The sequence below is a fragment of the Schistocerca cancellata genome, chromosome 8, assembly GCF_023864275.1.
Source record: "Schistocerca cancellata isolate TAMUIC-IGC-003103 chromosome 8, iqSchCanc2.1, whole genome shotgun sequence".
NCBI lineage: Eukaryota > Metazoa > Arthropoda > Insecta > Orthoptera > Acrididae > Schistocerca > Schistocerca cancellata.
This window is the reverse complement of record NC_064633.1, coordinates 12424453-12445797: the sequence shown is the minus strand read 5'-3', so window position 1 is coordinate 12445797 and position 21345 is coordinate 12424453. Positions and strand designations below refer to the sequence as shown.

At 41.9% G+C, this 21345-nt stretch overlaps 1 protein-coding gene across 1 annotated transcript in view; it reads right to left on the bottom strand.

The window, feature by feature from the left end:
• Positions 1-21073, bottom strand: part of LOC126094967 (odorant receptor Or2-like) — a 50695-nt gene extending 29622 nt beyond the window's left edge. The window contains exons 1-3 of the mRNA XM_049909621.1: positions 20271-21073; positions 4496-4595; positions 4220-4324 (exon numbers count right to left, since the gene is read on the bottom strand). Coding sequence (XP_049765578.1) covers positions 4220-4324; positions 4496-4595; positions 20271-21073 — 1008 coding nt within the window. The remainder of the gene's footprint in view (positions 1-4219; positions 4325-4495; positions 4596-20270) is intronic.
• Between the last annotated feature and the right edge of the window lie 272 nt (positions 21074-21345).

The following is a 21345-nucleotide window of genomic DNA, read 5'->3' as shown; positions in this document are numbered from 1 at the left end:
CTATTGTTTTCAACATATGATCCATAAATAATATGAACAACAGTGGAGACAGGTTGCAGCCTTGTCTTACCCCTGAAACTACTCTGAACCATGAACTCAATTTACCGTCAACTCTAACTGCTGCCTGACTATCCAGGTAAAGACCTTTAATTGCTTGCAAAAGTTTGCCTCCTATTCCATAATCTTGTAGAATAGACAATAATTTCCTCCTAGGAACCCGCTCATATGCCTTTTCTAGATCTATAAAGCATAGATACAATTCCCTGTTCCACTCATAACACTTCTCCATTATTTGCCGTAAGCTAAAGATCCGAGTTATGGACCACAATATTTTGAAACAGGTTGCAAATGTCGGTCTATGATGACAATTTTAATGACTACTAATTAATAGGACAGATGCAATTTTCCGTGCAAAGAAAGTGAAAAAATAGTTCAAATGGCTCTGAGCACTATGGGACTTAACTTCTGAGGTCATCAGTCCCCTAGAAATTAAAACTACTTAAGCCTAACTAACCGCAGGACATCACACACATCCATTCCCGAGGCAGGATTCGAACCTGCGACCGTAGCAGTCGCGCGGTTCCAGAGTAGCGCCTAGAACCGCTAGGCCACCCCATTTAAAAATTAACCCTACAGTGGTCGCGTGGTTTACATACGTAACCCACCTGCAAAAATTTTAAAAATAGTTTGAAATAGGGGAAACGACAATGTTTGGAGCCTTTGGGCATTTTGAAATGCATAACTGACGAGCGCCGTTAACGTTTGGTTTTGCCACAGGCGTTCCGCGAATTCAGCGATCTACCACTGTAGTCCGCGCGACAAACTGCTTACACGTGCTTTCGAAAAGTAATTTATTTTTATTTAATGTTCCTTTCCACTTTTATTATAAGGAAACGATTATTCTTAATTAACTTTTGTTTTTAAACATATAAACATGTGAAATAATCATCTACCTTTTTTAATTTTAGAAACAATGTGGATGAGAGACGAGAAGCTCGAGTTCTGGTGCAGCTGGAGGCGACTGAATTCTTGTTTGTGAGTCGAATTCAAGTGCTGAAGCTAATGTTCTGGAAGAGCGGGACCATCAGCCTGAGTTTGAACAAGAGGTGAGGCAGTTGTAAACAGTCCAGAATGTGGGTATTATGAACTATCATGGAGAAGCAGGAAGGTTGATTTCTAGACTGCTATAGATACTATCTGATAAGACTTCTCCTCTGATGGTAGCAAGAATTTGAAGCCATAACACTGTATACGTGTTTTCTCAGCCTAAATGAACTGCCTGAATGAAAACTGCTTTTGCAGACAGCATGTTTCTTTTTTGAAAGATAGAATCATTCATCTCAAAGCTAAACATAAAAGACGTAAAAAATAACCATGTCAATAATAAATACCCTAGAGACAGAGATGTGAAACATTCAGCCTGACAAAATGGTTATTAAGAAGTCGACAATGACGCTAAAATTCATACCATAGTAGAAGACCATGAAACACCTGAGGTAATAACATTTACAACCGTGCGAAGAGTGGAGGGGATCCTGTTGATAAGACGTGACCGGTTTACGACGTGTCTAGAAATTCAAGAAGATGGCCCTTGCTGTACCTTACGATCTGTTGAGTCTTAGCTGCTTTTGTATAGCGAAGCAAAACTACGTTGCTGTTAGTAGTTAGGATTTTTTTTTCTTCACTTGTCTGTGGCTTGGTTGTAGCCTCTGGACGACAAAAGGTTACAAAAATGTTGCCACGAATCGTGTTTTTCAAATAAAATACTTTCTTAATATTCTCCTAGTGATACGTTAGCCATCAGCTTTGTGAACGGCACAGAGGGGTTCTGTTGGTTGCTGCTAAAACTGCAGGAGAACTGAAATAGAAATATTCGATAAGTCTGTATTAAACTCATTTGCCCTGATCATTCCAAGATCGACAGTATGCTCTCTTCCAAAAACATTAATCTATTAGTATTTATCAGAAATGTATTTTTTAACTCAAACCCAGTGACGTTATTTAGTTAAAATTGTGATGTACTACTTAAATTTTGCTGTTTCCCGCAAATATGGGGAAATAGTGTTCGCATTTTTAATTAACATTATTACGGATAGCATTTTAAACACTGCATCAAAAATTTTCAAACTTCATATTCTTCGGCTTCTTGATTTCAGAAAATAGCATATCTACTTAATCCATGCGGCCACTTTTTAGAGCACGACCACTATTAGGTTAAAGCAATCGTAAACCAACTTAATCATAAATGACCCATTCACATACCTAGGTACAAACTGTTTTTCGATTAAATCGAGCCAAGTTATGTAAATATGATACAGTCAAAGTAATAAAATGGCTCTGAGCACTATGGGACTTAACATCTATGGTCATCAGTCCTCTAGAACTTAGAACTACTTAAACCTAACTAACCTAAGGACAGCACACAATACCCAGCCATCACGAGGCAGAGAGAATCCCTGACCCCGCCGGGAATCGAACCCGGGAACCCGGGCGTGGGAAGCGAGAACGCTACCGCACGACCACGAGCTGCGGGCAGTCAAAGTAATAAGCCGAACAATGTTAGCACTTATGGTTACTTTCGAGAATAAACTTTTGTGCCAAACAGTTTGTCTTGTGTGACAAATGGAGCATGTATACCACATTCTGTGATTTCTTAAGTTACTGAGTGAAAAATATCCCACCATTTTCCGTTGCACGATACCCACCATTTCTTTTCACCACATACTTTCTGTATTGCAATAAATCTGTGATGCATTAATTTCATTTATGAAGAGGTTACATGTAACCATATATTATATTCATGTGTTTTGCATATAAAAGAATTGTGTGGTCATATTACTACCCACTTACAGTAAACAGAAAATTGTCACCATATGTCTTATATAATCATACAAAGGAAGCTGTATGATAAGGCCACATTACAATCGTAGAGTGCCTACTATCCATACTAGACCAATTATTTGAAGTAGTATAGGGTCTCAAGTAGTAAAGGGTACAGTAATCAGTTCGAAATAATTTTTATTGCAAATAGAGATTTAGGTCACTGTGTGGCCATCTTCAGTGCTAAAACTCATACAAAGAACGAGTTACAATAAGTATCATACGTGCTTCATTATATGTACAACTGTATAATCTTTAAAGGGGGTCAATGATAAACCAAATACCGGTAAACTTAACCTATATAAGTGTTTAAACTTAAACAAGTGTTTAAATGTTTTAACTTATTATATATAAACAATGGTCTCAGTGTGACCTCAGGAGGAGGAGGAGGAGGAGATTAGTGTTTAACCTCCCGTCGACAACGAGGTCATTAGAGACGGAGCGTAAGCTCGGTTGAGGGAAGGATGGGAAAGGAAATCGGCCGTGCCCTTTCAAAGGAACCATCCCGGCATTTGCCTGAAGCGATTTAGGGAAATCACGGAAAATCTAAATCAGGATGGCCGGAGACGGGATTGAACCGCCGTCCTCCCGAATGCGGTGACCTCAGTGTGCTCGCAGACATTGAAATGAGTAGACCAGTTGGGACTAAGTGCTTTTAAGGATTTCCATTTACTCCTATGTTTTTTTTTATTGTTGACTCACAGTTAAGGCTTATACAACTGTATATAGAATAAGGTATGCATGTCACTGGTTTTTATACGTCTTTCAGTAATGAAAACGGATATACAGTGGCCGCAATCTGGATATGCAATAAACATTATTTCCGCCTGATTGCTGTATCCTTTACTGGGCCATCTGCTTCCACATGGAAACAAACCTGATAACACCAGTTATTGTCAGAATTAAATTTTAAGAAACATTTTTTTGGCCTCTCTAAGAGAAAGGAAAGATGATGCACTTCTACATGGAGTACTGTACACCTCAGCGTCCATTTCATAAAGCTTAGTGTAATCGTACGCTAATTCCTAAATTTTGTTATATGCTCTCGGCTATAATCGCTTGATACAAAGCCTGAAGATCTGAAGTGGAATGAATTCAGAATGAGAGAGTAACTAATCAATTCCATCAGTAAAACAGTTACGTCACAGTAGGCTATTGATGTAATTTGCAACGTGCAGTTGGAGTTTCGACTGATTTATGGTACGAGAAGTGTTTGAAGCTATTAAAATTGAGATAACTTGAGCAATCATTATTAGACACTTACTTACGTTACTGTCGTCACCGCTCGTCCTAAGCTACAGGCACTTAAGTGCGTGAGAAATAAAATAAGCAGCTGTACCTGGTACATAATGTCGTCACCGAACCAACAGTACATAAATATTTCGTACACGACCACTGCAAGATATGCCTGTAGTCTCACGAGTGCTACGAAGTGTTGTTTGTTCTGTAAACAGATATATTTACACACCATAAATTACGGCCACTCAGATTAAACTTATATGTTTCATTATAATAGGAGCATCAAGAACGTTGGGAAATGTTATATCTTTATCCATACACGAATTTTTCCTGTAAGTTAATGTATTTTTTTAGCAAAAAGATTGAAGTGACTTACCGTTGTAATTAGGAATAACGTCACGCATATTATAATTGTGGCTCCCATGAATTGGGAAAGAATAATTGGATTCACTAAAGTCTCCAAGTCGTCTACCAACCTGAAAGAGAATAAAAACAGTAAGGAAAGAATCCACAGCACACAAAACTGGAAGTAGCTACTTGAAACAGTATCCTGACGAAGTGTGTGGATGAACCAAGTGTTATAGTTTCAATAAGGACGACAGATGATTAAATTTGAGAAATATCTGTATGTATCGTATTAATTCATGTATCTTGTTGTGTTGTCTTCATCATCATCATTCATCCCCATCACGGTCGGAGGAAGTCAATGGCAAACCACCTCCGCTAGGACCTCGCCTAGTCGGCGGTGCGGGTCTCCCGCATCGTTCCCTACGCTCCTCAGAGTATAGGCCTCATCATCATCTTTAAATATTAATGTACGGTTTCCTATGCATAGATGAGACAAACATAAATGTAAATCAATAAAATTAAAATTCAGAAAAGAGGAAAAAAGGTGCATCAGGCTTCTACATGAACTCCAGCGCATCAGTTTCTTCTGTGTCTCAGCACCGTTTTGTGGCCTGGAAGTAGGTTTCTATTCGGGCAGAATTACTAACAATGTTGGTGAAATGCATGTGCTGTCTGAATTTGCCTACCTGTTCACAAAGGTTTTTTTTCTTTCCAGCTATCCTCCGAATTTTACAGTACTGTTATTATGCTTTAGCTCCTAATTAGAATACACAGTTGCATTTATTTTCCACGGCTATCATCCTCTACAGTTAAGTTTCAGGCTTTGTGGAACATACTCATCCAAATCGTTTCCATATCAATAAGAGTAATATAAATAAAGTAGGAAATATGCTGACAGAAAAATAAATATTACCATACGAAGACAGAAGTAAGAGCTATTAAAATTTATGACCAGGTCGGTAAGGACATGCAAAAGATCGTTAAACTAAGAAATTCAATCAACCAGTATACAGAGTCAGCAGCAACTCCACTGGCAAACTTTCGGAAGTCCCTCAGGGATAGCCTCTGAGTATTTTGGTGTAATGCAGTAACTCTGTACAACTCTGTAACGAACCGCCGGAAACCGTGGATGCCTTATACAAGAAGCAGCTATCCGTCCCCACTCCGCACGTGTCTATTCCAGGCGACTTGTTTACCGGCCAGCGTATAGACTTATGAACAAAATTCAGAGAACAATGTAAAGTAAATGAACATCATTATTTTCATACAGCTTACACGATGTGAGCAGAAAAGGCCAAAAAACTTGCCGTGAGGTGTGAATGTTATGTCTCCCATACTGAATTGGAGTCTGGAGTGGCTTTTCATGGCAATGATGGTGACACACTGTGACGTAAGCAATATGTCCAAAATTATTCAAAATGACAGTCACAATAACATTATTTATTTTGCCGCCAGCCGGTTTCAACCCACGATGGGGTCATCTTCAGGGCAGTTTACACCATTTGGTCGCTCGCTGGAGTCGTCACTGCACACGGCTGGTAACTATGCCAAGGCGCAGGCAGGGTGACGACTCCAGCGAGCGACTAAATGGTGTAAATTGCCCTGAAGATGACCCCATCGCGGGTTGAAACCGGTTGGCGGCATAATAAATAATGCGATTGTGACTGTCATTTTAAATAATTGATTATAAGTAAATTAATCGCTGTTATCTCCACACAACTGTGTTGTCTAAAAAAAAGTCCAAAACTAAAGTAAGTACTGATTGGGAATCATGGGTGTTTTTGTGTTAATGATTCAATATGTATGGGATCCTGGCTGAGTGGACACAAGTAAAGCAAAAAGAAGAAGAAAACTTGAATGAGGTATATTTTTATATGGTGCTAAAGCACTCTTCTTGTAATGCTTAGTATACACTGTGATATGTTGTTGAGACTAATTCGTCATGGTCTTGTTACGGTAGACTTCTTCGCCGTGCTACGTAATGAATCACTTTCACATCCGGGTTGATTCAACAAAAGCAGTGTTATCTGAGCCACCTGACCTGCTACTTAAAGTACATACTGCATGTAAACGATACAAAGTCGTGAAGCAGTTTTTGGGAAAACGTTTTACTTTTAGCATAAAATATGAAGCACCATGTAGTTTGGATTTGCATGTTATTTCTGTTTACAGTTGTTCTCAAACGATTACAGGAAAACTATTGGTTAAAAAATTTGATTATTTCAAATTATCTCACATTACAAAGTGTTTATATTTTCGTTATTGGTCATATTTATTACGATACTTCAAATTTGAGTAGCTCACTGCCGTTGTTCGAAGAATTTACAGTGAATTAAGACTGCGAATTGCGGTTACTAATCTGACGGAACCAGAAATTGGCAGTTGAAATTGTCCAAATGCGCCCCTCAATAATCTATCGAAGCATTTCCAAACATTGTGAATGCATCCGCAAGAAATATCTGCATCCCATTCTATAAAATCTAGCCCATGTCTCTAAGATATTTAAAAAGCCTAAATCTCTTTCTCGCCAGTGGAGATTTGTTTACTAGTCTTCTGCATAACTTGCAAGTATGCAAACAATATACATCGCCGCACCGCGCAAAGAATTGAGTTCGCATCTACGTTTCAGTCAAGGAAAGCAAAAATTGAAAGTTGAGTCATCTGAAGTGCTGCTTCCTTAATCTAAACGAAGCAAAACTGCATCCCTTGTTGAAGTAGCTTGTGGTAAACGTTTCATTTTATTCCTAAAGAATTGAAAACCACAGGTTGTGAATTCGCATGTTATCTCGGTCTTTAGTTGTTCTCAAACGACTGCAAATAGATGGATATGACTTACGCTAGTTGCACATGACTAACCAGTTACTCGCCAGGGGAAAGGCAAGCTACTGTGTAACGTGAAACCGAGCCACGTTTTGTTTCTGACGAATCTCCACATCATTGAGAGGTGAACGCAAAGTTAAAAAGTGCAAAGAAAATACTCTGTCGCAGGTGGGATTCAATTCCATAACTTCTCCGTCGCGGTTTCAATCACTTCTTCTTTCTGTGGTTATGGTGGCTGTTACCTAGGTGCCACTGCCGTCGTTTTCACAATTTAATTTCAATTAGTGTTAGTTCAGACAATTTGTTCGAAATATTTATAAATTATATACAAAAAGCCTTACTCGTGAAACAGTGTACCTATTAATGGAAACCAGATCAAAATCGGTACAGCACTTCCTCTATTAGCCAGCAGATGCAGAAGGACTCCGAAAGACAAGTTCAATGTATTTATTTATTGAGATACTCAGAAGGTATCCTTGAACAACCTGTGATAGATTGTCGGTGGATTTCTGGATCTGTATCACCCTACATACCAAACAGTCACTGCGCACAGATGAACCTCTGTGTAGTTTCACGAACTGAGGTAGCACCACTGCCAGACGGAAGGAAGGAAGTAAAATTATGGTTTATGACCCCGCTGGCGACGAAGGAATTTGACACGGAGCACAAGCGCAGATGAGAGTTGAATAAGAATGGAAATAGACCCTTTGCTTCGCAAAAGAACCACTTTGGAACTTGTTTTGAGCCGTTTAGAGAAACCAAGTAAAACGTAAATCTTCGTGACCTGACGAGGGTTTCAACACCACTCGTCCATGATTTAATAGCCAGTCCTTTAACAGTTGCCATAACCCTTTTGGTGACACTGCACGACTGAGGTCCTAATTCTGGCTACTAATCGTATTCGGAAGCCTCCGTTGGTAGACCATCTCCATACAAAGGCAAAGGACGCGTTCAAATCAGTGCCCATAATAAAGGCTTCTCTAGTTACGCAGTAAACTGCAGTCTTTTATTTCTGCAACGAAACATTGCCTCTGGAATAGATCCTTTCTTCAAGGGGTGACAACGTAGAATTTACAGGAGCGCCCCAATGGAACGTGTAAGAATAGAATATGCATAGACACAGAGCGCTAGAAGTTTCTAGTTCGGGCGATTGGTAGTACCGAGTGAGGTTGAGCGGTGGTAAGGAACGGGAGGACAGCGGTTCAAATTATCGTCCTCTATCGTCATACAGTTTCCATGAAGTTTCCTCAGATATTTTACCGAAAAATTCTAGACTGTTCGCTTGAGGACGCCACAGCTAACAGACTTCCACAATCCGAGCGTAAGTGGGGTTGCTGATGACCTCGACGTCGACGAGACATTATAGTATTTATTTTTTTCCATTGGACAGTCACTACCGCAATGATCTAAACCGTATGCTTCGACACTATACTGTAATTCCTTGAATCGTAACAACATTACATGTTGTTCATTATCTCGTGATTTGTGTCCTCAAAATTTGGTGTCGATTATATTTTGTACACTCTGACTATAAACCCAGCATTTAACTATTCATTGTCTGATATATATATATATATATATATATATATATATATATATATATATATATATATATATATATATATGTGTGTGTGTGTGTGTGTGTGTGTGTGTGTGTGTGTGTGTATGTGTGTGTGTGTGCGTGTGTGTGTGTGTATTGTCTACGTAGTATACATCTCAGTTAGCAATATGATTGTAGAATATGAGATAGGTGAAGCGATCAATAAGCTTTCAAGTAATGATAACACACAGTACTACAAACCATATTAAGATATTGTCCTGAACTAAAAAACATCACCGGCCCTGGTGGCCGAGCGGTTCTAGGCGCTACAGTCTGGAACCGCACGAGCGCTGCGGTCGCAGGTTCGAATCCTGCCTCGGGCATGGATGTGTGTGATGTCCTTAGGTTAGTTAGGTTGAAGTAGTTTTAAGTTCTAGGGCACTGATTACCTCCGAAGTTAAGTCCCATAGTGCTCAGAGCCATTTGAAGCATTTTTTAAAAAAACATCAACCTTTCCTAATGAAACCGGTCCGCTAGCGTGTACAACAACAGATTTATTTTGAGTATAATTTACAGCGCAGTTGTGAATGGAGACATGAATTTCGTGCACTTACAGTGGTAAGTCGTCATATTATATTTATGTAATTGACTCAGATGCAAGACTTTTTCGAGGGAAAATATTGGTCGTAATTGGTCGCACACCAAATTCTGCAAGCATGGTGGTCGAGGAATGACGTATCAAAATCAGGAGTTACATACTCAATAAGAGGCGTGGAGTTTCCATCCTGTGTTAACTACTCTCAACTTAGACGTCTATGCTCGACATATAAAGAAAAAAAAACTTATTTGTCTACTTAGATAACGGAACGTAGGACCAGTTACGTTAAGTTGATGTTTATTAGTTCTAGATAATGTATTAAGATGACTTATAGTAATGTGTGTTACCATTGCTTGAAAAGTTATCGTTTCCTCCCTCCATCTCATACTATAAAATCATAATACTACGTGAAGTACATATACAGGAAAATTAAATAATTATGTATTTCTGATAACGCGACGTAATAGAAATGTGAATGAAATGGTTGCAGAAACAGAAAAGTGATTACCTAACTTTTTACTCATTTATTGGAATGGCCGATTTGCCATAGTTCCTGGTTAATTTGACTTTCAGCATCTTGCAAAGTTAACGAAAATAAAGATTGTACTTGCTTGGTTTATTTTTTCATTAAAGTTAAGAGCAGAAGTTAAATTTCAAGAAAAATTCCAGTTTATGAGTTTGAGCGAATATGGAGACACAACTCCAGGGCGATGACTATGTTTCTCAACAAACTGTGAGGTGGAAAAATTGGAGAGCTCTGTTCTCTTTCGTCCCAATATAGAATACAAGCACTCTTACTATCATGGACGTTACAAACTCAAACTACAGACCAAGGTAAGAAGTGCAGCCTATGTGAGAAATGATTAGAAAAACGCAAGTTTATCACCTAAGACGATAAGGACTGAAGAAATCTAATATTAGTTTGGGACACAAGTTCGTTGCGCTTTCATTTTTCATGTTGCTAATCCGGTTGCTATGTGTGTACTTGTAGTTATTGATTATCACTTTCTATTTGTAGTTCACTGTTGCTATTTGCATTGCGTATTGTCATTTTGACATTTGGAGGTAGAGAGTGGAGCTATGGACACCAGAAAATGGAGTGCCAAGTTGAGAAGGCCGCACATTTCCGACATATTCTTCTGTTTGAGTTCAGTAGAGGGTTGACAGCACCGGAGGCAGCCAGAAGTATTTGAGGCATATGTGGGGATAATGCCATTGACATAGCACGCAAATAAAATGGTTTTCTGATTTTAAGGACAATGATTTTGACATTAGTGACTCTCCACGTTCAGGAAGACCTTTGGAGTTTGATGAAGATCATTTACATGCATTAATCGGTAACGCTCCACGTCATTGTTCTACAAAACTTGCAAATGTGATGAACTCTGAACATTTCACCATCGTGCGACATTTGCAAGCAATGGGAAAGGTTCAAAAATCGAGTGTATTCTCTTAGCCAAATTCAAAAAAATCATCTGGTGGCCATGTTCCTAATTGTGCCTGCTCGTCATCAGTTGGTTCGTGGACAACACCGAGCAGTCCTATCATGTACCGTGACTGGTGACGATAAACCGAGTCTTCATGCTAACCTTAGAAAAGAGACGAATGGCTGAGCCCAGATAAAGCAGAAACTGCCCGTACAATAACTGCGCGGCGCCACAAAAGATAATGTTATGCAGCTCACAGAATAGCAACGATGTGGTGTACTATGAATTGCTTCACAAACGTGTAACCATCACTGCTCACATTTACTGACAGCAATTGAGACATCTTTCAGACGTAAGCGAAGAAAAAGGAACGGGAAACTCCATAAAGTGACGCTACTCAAAGATCATGCACGCCCGCATTCTGCCAGCCTTACAAAAACATAATTTAGGAGTGGGATTGGGAAGTCATTCCGCACCCACCTAATTCGCTTGATCTTGCTCCCTCAGATTTTCACCTTTACCGAACTCTATCGAAGAACCTTCAAGGAACTTCCATCTCGGGGAAAAATGTGTTTCAAACATGGCTCGACGAGTTCTTCATCTCAAAAACACGTCATTTCTACAGTCGCGGAATCGAAAATTACCCCAGCGTTGGCGACAGACAACATATTACTTTTGAGTAAAATCTCTTTTATGTGTATGTGCTGTGTTTATTAAAATTACAAAGCGCGCTGAGTTAAACTTTCCTTAAATCTTAAGTTATTAAATCCTTTAGAGTTAATGAATCACGACAGTGTCTAGTTGTCTTAAAGTTAACCTGCCCTTATCAAAAAGAAAATGAGTGTGTAGCATTACGTAAATCTACATAGCACGTAGGAGTTAAAAACACGACACAAGACGCAGAAATGAGAGACTTGTTCACACCGACAGCAAAAGCATCCGCATCACAGGTGATATCTCGATGAAACATAAAAATTAAAATAAAAACTTGAAATATTTTTCGAAATTACGAAGGGTTATGTGTAAGAATAGCACATCACACACGCTGTTGTACGTGCGAGAAAAATGCACCTGAAACGTAGTCTGTAGATTCTAGCAGATTTCCCTTCGTACGTTGCGGAGGGAGTGAACGTCGACAGAGGTTTTGAGGTATGCGGAGTATCCGCTCGCATAGCTTAATGTGCAGTGCACTAGCTTGCGAGACTCGGAGGTGAACGACGCTCAGATCGAACGTGAGTAGTCGTTTAACGAGCATTTGGTTGGTAAACTGACCATTCAGTGAGTGACTATTAGGCAATTTTCTAACTTTATTACGCAAATACTGGCCAGCTCCTGAATCTCCACATCGGAAATTACGATACATAAACAGTTAAAAGACGATAACATGTTGCTGGGGAATATTATACGGCGCGTTTTGCAGGCGTGTCCATAAAGCGTCGCCTGAGGCTGCAGGAGTACCTGAACGAATAAGCTGCCGACCGACCATATACCGCACAAGTTCGATCGGCGACATGTAAACGCGAATAGGCAGGCAAGGGAAGCAGTGAGACAAAATGAAATGTTGATTGGCTAGGGTCTTCCGTCGGATAGACCGGCCGAATGGTGCAAGTCTATTTATTTAACGCCACTTCGGCGACTTTCGTGTCTATGATGAGAATGACATGACTGTACACAACACAACATCCAGTCCCTAAGGGTGGAAATCTCCGACCCAGCCGGAAATCGAACTCGGACCCCTCGCATGGCATTCTGCCGCGCCTGCCACTCAGCTATCGAGGGTGACAGGGCAGCAATGGCCCTCAAGGAAGCTTGCTCATTTCTCGTCACTTGCGGCCAGACGTTGTCCTGCTGAAATACGGCAAGTGGAACGGCCGCAGGAGGGGCAGTTCCTTGGGCTGTAAAACCACTGTTACGTAGCGATAGCTGTTCAGATTACCCTCAAGACTTAGGAGGCGAGACCATGTGTAATAGCCAATGGCGACCCAAACCATCACACTTCGGATTTGTGCGTTATGCTACTCAACAATCTGCCAGACTGCGTTCGCCACTTCGGCATCTAACGCGTATCACTGCAGGACAAACTGAAGCGGGACTCGTCTGAAAACACTGCATTTGGCATTCAGCACGCCACTGCCCGCGTTTACACAGCAATTGCAGTCTGCGGCGTAGACCCTTTTGGCCGATGACAGCCAACGCAATGACATACGTGCCGCCATTCCAGCACACAGTAGGCGGCGTCGAACCGTCGACGCAGGCATATCCGCCCCCGTTTCACCCGTTTAAGTGCTTCAAAGTCGCACCAACACTGTGGAACAAGTTGTTCTGTCCGTTACGACAAGATGGTGGTCATCTCGTGCTGTCGTCATATTTTGTCTTCCAATACCCTACCGATGCTGCGTACGTCCCTCTTCTCTCCACTGGTCCCATATACGCCTCACTGTTGAAGCCGCTGGCCCTCTACGAACTGAAGTGTCATGGAACGATAGATTCACCTCCCGGAGACCAGTTATTCTGCTCTCTTTGAAAGCACATTCCAGTATTCCACCCTGTGATGTGTGCGAGTCACAGTGAAATTTGTTATGACAGCTCCACACGTATTTAGTGTACCGTGAACACTGACCTGTATGGTCACACAAAAGTGGGCACTCTTGGGCCTCCGTACCCGCCACATCTCTGCTATTTAAATCAATTATTATATATACATCAAAAAAAGGTTTGTATCACCTCGGTTCCGAGAGTTCCGGAACCTGTACAGAATACGTATTGGAGTACAGATCACGATAAACATCATTTCTGCCCTTTTTATTGCTCTTGAGAACCACACATTGCATGTTGCACCACCATACAGCGAGACGTTCAGAGGTGGTGGTCCAGATTTCTGTACACACCGGTACCTCTAATACCCAGTAGCACGTCCTCTTGCACTGATGGATGCCTGTATTCGTCGTGGCATACTAACCACAAGTTCATCAATATACTGTTGGTCCAGATTGTCCCAGTCCTCAACGGTGATTCGGCGTAGATCCCTCAGAGCGGTTGGTTGGTCACTGCCATTTCAGTGCGTCCCGAACATGTTCGATATGGTTCATGTCTGGAGAACACGCTGGCACTCTAGTCGAGCGATGTCGTTATCCTGAAGGAAGTCATTCACAAGATGTCCACGATGGTGGCACGAAATGTCGTCCATGGAAACGAAGGCCTCGTCAACATGCTGCCGATATGGTTGCTCTGTCGGTCGGAGGATGGTATTCACATATCGTACAACAGTTACGACGCCTTGCATGACCACCAGCGGCGTACGTCGGCCCCACATAATGCCACCCCAAAATAGCAGGGAACCTCCACCTTGCTGCACTAGCTGGACAGTGTGTCTAAGGCAATCAGCCTGACCGGGTTGCCTCCAAACCAGTCTCTGACGATTGTCTGGTTGAAGGCATAGGCGACACTCATCGGTAAAGAGAACGTGATGCCAATCCTGAGCGGTCCATTCGACATGTTAGCCTCATTTGTACCGCGCTGGTCGTGGTTGCGAAGTTGGACTCGCATTGGACGTCGGGATTGACGTTACACATCATGCAGCCTATCGCTCACAGTTTGAGTCGTAATTCGACGACCTGTGGCTGCACCAAAAGCATTATTCAACATGGTGACCTTGCTGTCAGGGTCCCTACGTAGGTAGCGGTCATCCACTGCAATAGTAGCCCTTGGTCGGCCTAAGCGAGGCATGTCATCGGCAGTTCCTGTCTCTCTCTGTATCTCCTCCATGTCCGAACAACATCGCTTTGGTTCACTCCGAGACGCCTGGACACTTCCCTTGTTCAGAGCCCTTCCTGGCTCAAAGTAACAATGCGGATGCGATCGAACCGCGGTATTGTCCGTCTAGGCATGGTTGAACTACAGACCTCCTTCCTCGTGGAATGACTGGAACTGATCGGCTGTCGGCCCCCCTCCGTGTAATAGGCGCTGCTTATGCATGGTTGTTTACATCTTTGGGTGGGTTTAGTGACATCTCTGAACAGTCAAAGGGACTGTGCCTGTGATAACATCCGCAGTCAACGTATATCTTCAGGAGTTCTGGGAACAGGGGTGATGCAAAACTTTTTCTGAAGTTATACAGTTACTCTTATCGTGGCGTGTTACATGCTATTGTTTCTAAGTGTTTCACTTTATGCAGACAATAGTGCGTATTTGGCTTTTGTCCCTGTTTTGAGTTATGGAAACGAAGACTCGTCGATGGTAAAAGGAATACGAACACTTATGAAAACAATTTTAGGTTATTGTACGAAATCCTACAGAGTCCGTGTCATAAAGATAACACTCATCTACAGAAAGAAAGGAATATTGCTTTTTAGGTAGATGTCTACTTGTTGCGCTGTACTCACACATGCGCACAAACCGACAAACACATTTTCCATGTTTTCTAAAAAAACTTAAATTCAAATTCATCTTGTACCTATCAGAATTCAGTGGAATGTTTTACCATTCAGTCAAAGACTGTACTATATCAAAAGCATGTCCTACTTGATATCGTTGACGAGGTTGGTTTGTTTGTTCTATAAAGAACAAGGATAGATACGAGTGACCTAAATCCAAATACACAATCCGAAAACCAATTTACAGTTCATACCAGAGGTTGCTGTGTATCTATTGTGAAATCGTTGTTATATCGGTAGTACAGCCCCTGGAGAAACCGCATTTGTTTGGAGAGAGTGTTTGTTCTATAAAGAACAAGGATAGATACGAGTGACCTAAATCCAAATACACAATCCGAAAACCAATTTACAGTTCATACCAGAGGTTGCTGTGTATCTATTGTGAAATCGTTGTTATATCGGTAGTACAGCCCCTGGAGAAACCGCATTTGTTTGGAGAGAGTGATTTACACCGGCAGACTGGGAGGACGCGAAATTGGGGTTTTGGGAATGGAATAAAATTATGCAATAGTTAAGACCTATGAGCGTGGATTAAATCAGAAACAATATGGCTGCTCATTTTATAGCTAAGTATTATAGCTAAGTATTATAGCTAAGTATTAAGCATCATCTGCGTAGTGAGTGGTTACGAGAGAAACGCTAATTGACATCATTAATGAAACTGTAACGTATGTTATAAGATTAGGAAAGTCATTATTCTAATCGGTGTACTAACATTCTACTCGTGGGAATAACAGAAAAGTTGAGGAACAAAGTGATTACGGAGAAACTGTTAGGCAATCTCGCAATATCGGACATTTGTGAATAAACGTTTCTAAACTACGAACAGTTCAATCACATTAGTGTGTATCGTTAGCAAAGAGAAGGTTCTTAAATTACGATCATTGAAGTCAGAATGCTATACGTTGTTCTCAGAATGTGAAAGAAATGTGTACCAGGACTTTGTGCCGGCCATCTATGCGACTGAAGCCCAACTGTAGTCGAGCAGTGAATAACAGACTGCTGGAAAACATTATTAACGCTGCAAAAGGAGGGAAGCAGTATGGAACACAATCAAGTCCCGGCAACGATGTACAGCTACTAGCACATCGCACACTTGAGCGATGTTGTAACTTCCTCTTTAAAGTCAGATCGGTGTATGTATATACAAATAGAACGAATGTTTCTAGGTAGGTTACAAAGAACTGGCACTTTTGCGCAAGTGTTAATCGTAGGCCGTACTGGTATTAACGACTCTACACACCCTTCGAGTACCCGCCGAAGAAAAAAATGAGCACTTATACACCTTAGTATGCTCCGCAAGCTCTCCGTTAATGCCTATAACAACCAAATTACGGAGGCATTATAGCTGTTCCGATCCATCAGCAAATACTGCTTTACTAAATCTGAAGAAAATGGTTCCGCGACGCCAAGGTCCTAAATTTTAGAATGATTCTTTTCTATTTCCACTGAGCTGTACCAACTTGGTGCGGCCATACGAACATCTATTAGAATTCATCCCATATCGCCCCCAAATCCTAAGACACAACGACTCCAAATTATGAAACAGTCTTCGAAAATAGGTCTCAGTAACTTCTTTAAGGAATTTCCTTTACGGCTCAATTACGGTTACCTGCAACCCTTCCAGTAAAACTACTTCGTTCAGGGTATTATCGTATTTAGTATCAGTAATATCACAGACTCTGGATGTTAACCGTCAACATTGTAATCAGGCGCTATTGAGTCGTTTCTCTTTGTTACTGGGGTTATCCTATATTTTGTACATTTGAGGAAGTTACCATACAATTAATCAAGGGATATCTGCGATCATCTTACTATCCTACTGTCGTTATCTGAAAACTTTCTCATGTACATTGTGATAATTTGTTGGAAATATGGAGAGAAAAGCAATCCGATAGTGTCAAAGCAGGATAGGGGAATCTAGCCAAATTCACGAGGTAACTGTTGGCCACAAACGCACCACAGCGCAGTTGCGGAGAAAGAAAGAAAGCCAACCAGCGACGAACACGCGTAGGTTCGTTCGCAAGCAAATATGTGTGGGTGTGTTCACTGGGCAGTGCGGTTTTGTCCTACTAAGGTGCTGCTGAATCATACAGTTCCATTGTTTTTCTTCGACGAAGTCTGCTCTACATCCATTTTAAGGGAAATAATTTAGAGCACTTGCTTTAGAAATATTAGTTAAGAAGAAAAGATTGTTTAAAAGTTAATTCTTGTTTTATTTTTCACCATTGTCCTAGTTTATACAAAAAGTTTGTTTTGTACGTTTTGGAATGAAAATTCACTCATGGGTTCTCTACACTACCAAAAATTAAAACGTATATCCTTTGCTCTCATTATTAATAATACTGCACCATGCAATACAACTTGTCGACTGCCTTAAAACAGTGCTATTTATGGAGTACAGGGTATTATCTTCGCAAATAATGTCAATACGGTACTTTTAGCGTAGTTGATTTAATAGCAAAGTTTTACCCAGTACACTTCATAGAAAATTATTCTCTTTGAAAACCACTCTCGGCTTGGTATTTAAACTTTGCCTCGCTTTCACAAATTCAGCTGAGATTTTTACCTGCTGTAAGTTTACTTCATAACGTCGCTGTTCGGCATAACCGGTATTTACCTGGGGTAAAACAGCTGAAATGTACACATCGCTGCAAGACTGTCGCTGATTGGCCGGCGTTTTATGTCCGTAGCAGCACAAAGATTTGTTTGGAAAGATCCTCAGACTTCAGGAAGTAAATAATAATTTCAGTAGCACAGGAGACGTCTGCTTACAGATGTAATGTTATCTAACTACTAGTTTAGTAAGACATGGCTGCAAAATAATGACACGAGTTAATTAGATAGGAATAGAAATATCTGGTAGAAGCCGACCTCGGTTTGGATTCTAGAGGAATAAAGGAGCCAGCGACGCAGTACTGAACCTACGAATTATCGTAGAAGACACGTTGAAGAAGGATAAGCCTACGTCCACAGCATTCAAAAATTTAGACATAACGTTTCACAGTGCTGACTGGAGTAAAATGCATAGGTAGCAAAAATAAAATACGAAGAACTGACGTCTATCTACAGTTCATATACAAACGAGATAGCAGTTGTAAGAGTCAAAGCGTATGAAGGGCAAGCAGTGGTTGAGAAAAGCAGGTAGTCTGAATAGAAACTGTCTTGAAAAGATGATGTAAATATAGCTGAATTGAATCAAGTGGTACTGAGAGAGTTAGATTAGAAAATGAGGTACTGTATGTAGTAGATACTTTTACACCTGGCCAGCAAAGTAGCTGAAGTTGGTCGAAACAGATAGGATGTAAATGCAGTGTGGCTGTGGAAAGAAAAAGCTTTTTAAAAAAGAGGAATTGTTAATATTTAAGTCTTTTCTAAAGGTCTGGAATGTAAGCTTGAACGGATGTGAAACGCGGACGATAAGCAGTTCAGACAAGAAGAGATTGGAAGCATGTGAAATGTAATGCAACAGAATAATGCTGGATTAAAGTGGTAGATTGAATAACTGACAAATCGGGTTGGGGAAAACGAAATTTATTTTTGAAATTGCTTGAACGAAAGGATTGGTTGATAATGCTTGTATTGTATTGTATTGTTTGGCTTCGTCTCCGCCGTAGCCCTCAGTGGTTCACAACCCCACAACAGGCTACAGCAGCAGTCCACTCACCCCACCGCCGCCTCTCACCGGACCCAGGGTTATTGTGCAGTCCGACCCCCATTGGACACCCCCCCCCCCCCTGGGAGCGTCTCACACCAGACGATTGCAACCCCAATGTTTGTGTGACGAGTAATTATGGTGTAAGCAAACGTAGAGAAAGTTATTGCGTACCAATCGCTGACATACTGTAACTGAGGCAGAATAAGGGGAACCAGCCTGCATTCGCCGAGGCAGGTGGAAAACCGCATTCAAAACCACCCACAGACTGGCCTCCACAGGGCGGATTCGTGCCGGGTACCGGCACGCCTTCCCACCCGGAAAACAGTGGGTTAGAACGCACGGCTAACCAGACCGGCTGATAGTGTTTATCCCTGGGCATGATGAAATCGTCAACTTGATAATGAAAGGAAGCGTGGTGCGTAAAATTTTTGGAGTGAACACATGGTATGTCGTAGTGTGATCACTCTGTTTTTAAAATAATTGAAATCCACGATCGCTTCTATCGTTTATTAGATGACCGGTTTCAGGACGCTGAAGGTGGCATCATCAGATCTGAAACGTGGATTAACATCTGGTGACTTCAGTTTTATATATTATTTAAAGAACGACCATGAGAGCAGTTTTTTATTATTTTTCATTGATTGTGACAATGATTTTATCAGGTGGTCTGCCTCATATGCCATGATGTCCATATGGTTTTATAAATGTTATTCCACGTTTCAGATCTGATGATGGCACCTTCAGACTGCTGAAACCGGTCATCTAATAAACGACTGAAGCAATCGTGGATTTCCTACTATTTTAAAATTTTTTGAGTGAAACGAAGCGAAGGTTACGGTAAGTAGGGACAAATGGATGTAGATATGAAGCTGAAGAGGCTATATCAAACCAGTGTTCTGACTGAAGCCCGTAACAGCAATAACAAAAACGACAACAATAACAATTATTTGGAAACATGTTACTTGGTTCGACATCCTCTGCCCTGCAGTGGTCCAAATGGCTCTGAGCACTATGCAACAACTTCTGAGATCATCAGTCGCCTAGAGCTTAGAACTAATTAAACCCAACTAACCTAAGGACATCACACACATCCATGCCCGAGGCAGGATTCGAACCTGCGACCGTAGCGGTCGGCGCCAGACTGTAGCGCCTAGAACCTCACGGCCACTCTGGCCGGGACCCTGCAGTGGCATTATCATTTAGCTTTTCTCCGACATGCAGTAGTGGTGGGAGTGACATGAATTTATAGCAGCAGGCAGTAAGTGTAGGACAGTTATCGTGTTAGACGTTGGCCAAGATATGCCCAATGATTTGGGTATGGACTCACTTTATGGCGTCTTTGTGGTGCTCCACGCATTCAGAGAGGTCCCTCCATGCTGAATCTTCCTCTACATCCTCGTCCTTATTATCTCCCAGCGGCTCACTCGTACGGTCTTTACAGTACAGGTCTTCTCGAATTTGGCTGAGCCTGACGTTGAGAACCTCCAGCTGGGCAGCTACGTGGATGATGAGACACGCGAAAAACAGGTCGAGGCACATGGCGGCGAAGTAGGAGTACTGCATGCTGAAGTACTGCAGTATGTACAGCAGCTCGTAGACCGGGGAGACGGTGTCGCGGCTGGTGTACCACGCCATGGCGGGCAGCTCGCGCTCCGGCGGGCCGACGCCCAAGCTCCGCATGACCAGCGGCATGATGGCCCAGACGGCGGGGGCGGTGCCGCCCACACCGGCCATGCACACCGTGATAGTCTTGGCTGAGCTGTACGACGCGTCCAGGATCGACGTTATGCGCGGGTTCTCCAGTTTACCCTGCTCCCGCCTGCGGTCGTCGATGGTCTGCACGATCTTGAAGACGTCCTCCTGCTTTATGACGAAGACGAAGAACTTGAAGAGGCCCAGTATAGTGGTGACCAGGAGGCACACGTCCTGGATGATCCTGTTGGCGTCTCCCCAGAAGTAGTACAGCCCCTGCAGCTGCCCGATGAGGAAGCTGAACTGCGTGAAGAGCACCCAGATCCGGTACAGTGCGAAGCCGCGCACTCCAGGAGGGCGCCAGGAGCCGCCGAGCGCCAGAACGCGGGCGTTCATCCACAGAGCCGTCTCTGACCAGGGGATGCGCCCGTCCTTCATTTTCGTTACCCCGAACTGCGGAAAGAAGACATTCATATTTGGTTACACGAATGATTATAAAAAACTATTGTACTAATCCTCTTTTTACTCACTTACAAAGTTAACTGAACTAAACACAACTCTGTCTCAAAAACTGGCAGGCGGGATTTATAGGTAAATGCTGTTCAGCCCAGCCATTGTAACCACTGGCCATCACGAGACTAGCTGGTGCCTCGTGGCATGACAGCTGAAGCGGCAAGAAAAATACCTAAGTGGAGCAGCAACGAATGGTA